This window comes from Phycodurus eques, chromosome 19, assembly GCF_024500275.1.
Source record: "Phycodurus eques isolate BA_2022a chromosome 19, UOR_Pequ_1.1, whole genome shotgun sequence".
In the NCBI taxonomy this organism is placed as follows: domain Eukaryota; kingdom Metazoa; phylum Chordata; class Actinopteri; order Syngnathiformes; family Syngnathidae; genus Phycodurus; species Phycodurus eques.
Genome location: NC_084543.1, coordinates 1955308 through 1961490, shown reverse-complemented (window position 1 = coordinate 1961490; position 6183 = coordinate 1955308). Strand labels below are relative to the sequence as shown.

The 6183-nt window shown below is 49.6% G+C and overlaps 1 protein-coding gene across 4 annotated transcripts in view; it reads right to left on the bottom strand.

The window, feature by feature from the left end:
* Nucleotides 1–597: 597 nt before the first annotated feature.
* Nucleotides 598–6183, bottom strand: part of vti1a (vesicle transport through interaction with t-SNAREs 1A) — a 113827-nt gene continuing 108241 nt past the window's right edge. For 2 of the 4 annotated variants that reach the window (XM_061706500.1, XM_061706501.1), the window contains one exon: nt 598–3490. In XM_061706500.1, coding sequence (XP_061562484.1) covers nt 3397–3490 — 94 coding nt within the window. In that variant the 3' untranslated portion in view covers nt 598–3396. The remainder of the gene's footprint in view (nt 3491–6183) is intronic. The other 2 variants (XM_061706502.1, XM_061706503.1) reach the window with 1 other exon arrangement.

Sequence of the window (6183 nt, the reverse complement as noted above, 5' to 3'; positions counted from 1 at the left end):
ATCACAATCTTTTTGCAACGAAAAAAACCCAAAGCTACTGCGATTAGGACAGTACCACGATACAGCGACGCCTCCTGCTAGCAGAGCTGTTGCAGCACGTGAGCCATAACGCTGCGTGCGGTTTGTCGAAGGTCAACCATCTATTGAAATGACACCAACAGAGCAGTCGAGGGAATGACTGCGATTGGCGGGCCGAGTTCCTCGAAGTTTTTGAGCGTGACTTCCTGCCATCATGGCGGCCAATGACGCTCCACGGAGAGTTCGTCTGAAACGCTGACGGCCGGAAAAAGAGCGACGAAAAAGCCATTTTCTCTGGCGTACAAGCAGAGAACGTGGAGCCTCTTCTCAACGCACTCCGTAACACAACGCCGTGTGTCCTGTCATGCCGGCGAGAAGAACGAGGGGGCCCGGGGTCGGCGGGGGTGGCGAGTGGCGGGTAGTGACGACAACAGTGGCGGATTCATTGTGGTGCTCAAACGACACCATTGTTGCGTCTCCTCGGGGAGTCGTCGCGGCGAGGATTCTTCTAACGTACATTTGTGTCGGTATGTGGGCATTATTTGCATTTGGGTGGCATCCAAGTGGACGCCCCCCCCCCCCCCCCCCTCCCCCAGTGTGGTGGTGCTCCTCCCGTCACTATGCCTTGTCATGCTAAATGGCTGACAAACATCAGGCGAGGGGAGGTCGCTCCCTTTTTTTTTTTTTTTTTTTTACTTTCATGTGGTCGAGACGACTCTCGCAGAGGACGGGGCCGGCGCGACGTCATCGCTTTGCTGATGCCAAGGGTCGTCAGGGGGTTCAGATCTAGGGACAGGTGCCCTTTGCGGTGGCAGGAGGGTCCCGAACAAGTGGGCACCTAAACTCAAGGAGTGACATTTGAGCTCTCAAAGGAGCGCCACACTGAGGACGCGGGTGGCATGACATCACTTTGTTTGTTGGTATGGAAGGATGAAAGACAGTATGGGAGTATTGTTTGTACTTTCTTGGGGGGGAGATAGGCGTCCATTGAGTTACTGAGACAGTCGCAAAAGGGGGTGGGGCGTAAATGATCATTTGAAAATTGAAGCGGGGACGTGGGTGGCATGACATCATCGCTATCAACACCCATCTCTTGCCCACCTGCCTGCTGGAGGAAGACCCAACCTACTTTTGGCAGTGTGCTCATGGACGGGATGGATGGGGGTCGCAACCCTCAAAACATGTCTGCGCGCTGTTTTTTTAAAGCAGCTCCTTAATGAACATAATCGCCCGGTGACAGTAATGACAAGAAAATAAAAACATCTAAAAAGAAGAGGGGGGTATTCGACGCGCAGCCCCCTTTCCCGGCGCACACCACGCCCCCTCCCTCAGGTTGTCGCCGGCGCTCAATTATTTCCTTGTCAAGTGGCGCTGTTTTTAATGAGGCCCTGTGGGACTGACGTCTGTCAGTCAGCCCTGACTTTTTGACACCATTACAACTTCAAATAGAAGCCGCCGCCGCCCGCCCGCCACGCTGCCTTCCACTCGCTCGTCTGACAGGCTGGGGGAAGGGGTGGGGGGGGGTGGGGGGTGAGGGGTGAGTGGGGTAGGAAGGTGGCAGGAGAGGAGGGAGACAGAGGAAACACAAGAGCGTGTAGGTAGGATGAACACACGCACACATCGCCGGTCATTAACCCGCCCTCGCCGTCCCGCTCCGTGCCATTCCCGTTTCACGACGAGACTCGGCGGGCCGGCCCCCAGCACGGGACGGCCCGCCCCCGGCACGGCGCTGTTTTGTCGATTGTTAATGTGAGACTTTGAAGCGGATGGCGGCGGATACCGCCCCCACACGTCGCAAAAAACACAAAACGAATGCCGCCCTCGAATCGTAAATGCGCTGCCGACGAGACGGCAGGAACGATCGCCACGCGTCGCCCGTGCGGCCCCCCAGCACGGGACGAGAAGCTCTCGATCGTTTCTAACCGTTGTAAACAACAGGCACCGGGGTCCTTCTGCGCGGCTTACAAAATGGATTTTGCTAATGAAATGTTCATCTCATCTTTCGTTTTTAACGGGACAATGAGAAAGTCGACCTTGTTCCGTTCTCCCCCTCTGATATTGTATTATCACTTTGCTGCGAGACAACGCCCGATGTCTGCGGTCGGGAAGGGGGCGCCACCTGCACAAGGCAGGCGATAACTGCCTGCTCATGTGCGCATATACGACCTCACCTCGGGAGAAATTGCTCGAAACTCATTGGCCAGCTGTCAGGTTGTATTTGAACCGTCTCCTTGCGTGCAAGTTTGGATGAAATGATGATTCTCAACGTGCTTGTTCCGTCTCGGTTCTGAAATCCTACCAAAATATGCACTTACATTGAAGATATATTACACACCTATTTTGACGATTTCATCTTTTCAAGCACGTCGCCCATCTGTGCAGGAAACCCGCTTCCGATCGGACGAATCCTCCCGTAGGATTTTCCCAAACTGGCCGCTTTGCACGAACTTCCTGTTCAATTTCGGGCACGGGTCCTTGAGACGCTTCGGTGCATCCTGTCATCGCAGACGTGCGCGTCCCATTTTGAAATCTTCCGGGGGGGGGCACAACTGAGTTAACAGCTAGTTAGTTATATAACCACAAAGTTAGCTTGCCAAATAGTGAACCTTGTAAGGAACTGTTTTGAGAACCAATTTTTAAGCCATTTAAAACCTCTATCAAATAGTGTGATACCCCAAAAAAATTAAAAAATCAATTGGTCCTTTTGTGAATGTTGTCAATGCATTTTGGACTCCATAGAAAATACAGTTTGAGCACGGGAAGACACCTTTATAAATAAATAGCAGAATCACTTACAGGCTATACATGAAATCCATTTCAATGTTAGTACACACAGTATGAAGTTGAGTTGAGTGTGAGGGAACGTGTCGGCGTTGTACTGATGTACCGTCAAAGGAAAGCAAACAACATTTGGGTTGTCATGATTTTCATTCAATCTCTGACCAATCATAACAATCACGAATAAAGATTTGCCCGTCATTTATCTCCCGCGGCGCTTTGAAATGGGCGAGAGGACTATCCGAATATCCGAAGCCACTTTCTGAAGATCCGGGTTTGTTCCCCCCCCCCCCCCCCCCCCCCCCCCCCCCGCCCGTTTGTGGACGGGTCCGAAAAGAACGAGCTGAGATCAACACTACGAATCTTTTTCTATCCCTGGAGATGGACGCCGGAGCATGACAGAGGAGGAAAGAGGACAAAAAGCAAGAAGAAGAAGAAGAGGAGGAGGGGAAAAAAAATCCTTGTCAGCTGTTGGAAAAGCTTGATTCATGGTGACCATTTGTCCTAATTACAGCCCAACAACGCTTTTGTCGCTATTAATCACGCGTGTGTGTGTTTGTGTTGGTGACAAGATGGATGTACGTGTGTGTGTTTTGGGGATCAGTGGCCCCGCAGATTGAAATAGATGGCCAGGATGATGGTGAGGAGGATGAAGGCTCCCAGGACGAAGACCAGCACGCGATTCTGGATGATCCTGCGAAAAACACAAGAACGAGATCTCACTCGACACGTCGCGCGGACACATCATTAGATCCGACCCAAACAAACATTCATAACACAATAATTGTTTTAAACATGACCCAATTCTCATAACGTATAATATTCGACATTTGTACAAGATACAAGATATTTTTCATGAATAAAGCCCGACAGTGGTAGCCTATCAAAATCAAATAGAAGGTAAATAATTGAACAGCTTGTGCTTCATGATTAATTCATTGCGGCTCCTTCTGGCGCGCCCGACTCGGTGCCGCCATCGCGGGGCAGTATAATACAGTCATGCAGACACAAATGAAAAAGACTTGAAAGTGAATCAGTAACTGCAGTAATATCGCTCGTTCTTTGCAGAGGAGGAAGAATATATGCCTGCGAGTATTATTATATTGTCTGTCGATATGTCGACGCCCCGTTTTTGTTCAAATATCCATTGCTGAAAGCGTTAATCCACGGTTACATAGACACTACTTGTTAGCCTGTCTACCTTGCCTTTCCCATTAGGTGTTAGCATTAAGCCAGCAGACTTAAAGAGAAAGTAATCGTAATCAGAATCAGAATCAGAATCCTCTTTATTTGCCAAGTATGTCCAAAACACACAAGGAATTTGTCTCCGGTAGTTGGAGCCGCTCTAGTACAACAGACAGTCAATTTAGCTGAACACTTTGGAGACAGAAAGACAATGACAAAAAACAATTGTACAAAAAGATTTTGCACGTGGTTGTTTTAAAAAGAAATGCAATTTTCTGTGTATTTTGGCAGTTAACATCAACTGGGAGTGGCAACAAACATCTTGAAGCAAGCACACTCGGCTTCTTTTTCTGCCTTCGGAGCCGTAACAGGCGGGAAAGCACCGCCTGGGCGTAAGGGAACGCCATAATGTCAGGAAGGGCGTGTGAACACTTCTCGTGCCCCGTTGTGTTTGTCATCCGGCAACATTTTCTACGTCGCATCACACGTTTTGATTGCGGGACACCGTGTCTCAGTGTGAAATTTGCTGAAAAATCCCATTTTTTGGATGCAAAGAATCTTTATTTCCAGCTCTGTGGCCTCTCTGTGAAAAAGTGCCCACCAAATGGTTAAAAATGTAGCGTGAGGTGGAAAAAATAAATAAATAAATAACAGTGCGAAACTGTGTTATAAACAAAGGTTAGCGCAGAGGTGCGCCTCTCAAAGTTTATTTGAAAAGTGGGAAAAAAAAGCGTCTCGCTGGTTTGCTGGAAGTCATAAAAACAGCAAACTAATGATGGTATTTACCATAAAAACATTTTGACCAGGCCTAACTTTGGAGGAGGCGAGGGGGGGGGGGGGGGGGGGGGGGATGGCGCGCGTCGTAAAATGTCGACAAGACAGATCGAGCGCTGAAGCGTTTGTGCCTCCCCAAAAACTTCTCCACACTGGCTGCCGCTGACAAATGAGAGAATTATCACATTTGCTGACATGTGGAGGAGAGGCCGAGGTTGGGGGGGGGCGGGGGGGGCACGCTGTCCACTCCTCTAAGCGGGAGATGAATAGCCGCCCCAGTGGTGGTCATTTATCACCTGGGGGCGGGGAGGGAGGGGGAGGGTGTGCTCGGTCATCCCGCTGCCCACCACCTTTCTGCTTACGTCTTTATTTCCACAATGTTCTTTAAAAAGTGCTCATTACTGAAAGATGTGCACCAGCCAAAAAGTGGCGGCACTGATGCTGATGGTGATGGAGGTGCGCCAGCTGGGGGAGGAGACGCCGCCGCAGCGTGTTTAGCGAGGCCACGTCTCCCCGCTATTAATTGACATGCATTATTTACTGTGATTATTTACCCCGGCCAGATACTCCAGAGGAGGGAGGAAGGGAGGAAGGGAGGCAGGAAGGGAGGGAGGGAGGGAGGGAGGGAGAGGAGGAGGTAGGGGGTGCGCATCACTCAGTGAGTGCGACCGCTAATTTTGTTCATGAGGAAGTCAGTTGAGGGGACTCCAGAAAAGTGTCTTAGCTTTAGCATGGGAGCTAATTAGGGCGATGCGAACGCACGAATCACAATTGTCAAAATTCTGAACCAAAGAATAACATACTACTTACTTTCTTCGGATAGCAGCTGCAAAGCTGCCAAGCCGTATTTACTTCAAAAAATACAAACGATTTTAAAAATGTTTAGTCAGTGTTTATGGCTGACGCCATTTGGACGTAATGCGCATAGTTTCTGCGCATGTATGCAGTCTAGCTCAATAAAGTTGATATAAAAACACAACAACGATATCTCTGCGGAAGGAATGCGTCCATTAACCGAGCCCCGAGGAGTTGCACAGGTATTCGTGGCAGCGTTGCAGCCGAAACCCAAAAGGAGCCATCGCCAAGGTGGACGCTGACCGTGCCAAATGAAATGAGAGAAAATTCATCCAACACAGCGTGAAAGATGACGAGAGCTAGCGAGAAAAGCGGTAGCTTGGTCCAAGGCAACGAGGATTTACGGCACCGACAGGCGCAAAACAGACCCGACCTTCTAGTTTTGGCCAAGGTGCTGAGAGGGATCCCAGTCAAAGTAAGTCATTTGAAACTAACAAAACAAAAAACCAAAAGAAAACAACGTCAGCCACAACGTGCCAGCATACTCTCCTTCTGGGTTTTCAAACAATCACATTGGGTTTTGTATTTCATCACCAACAGGTGCATGTTTCCGCGGGAACTTGCGCAAATGCG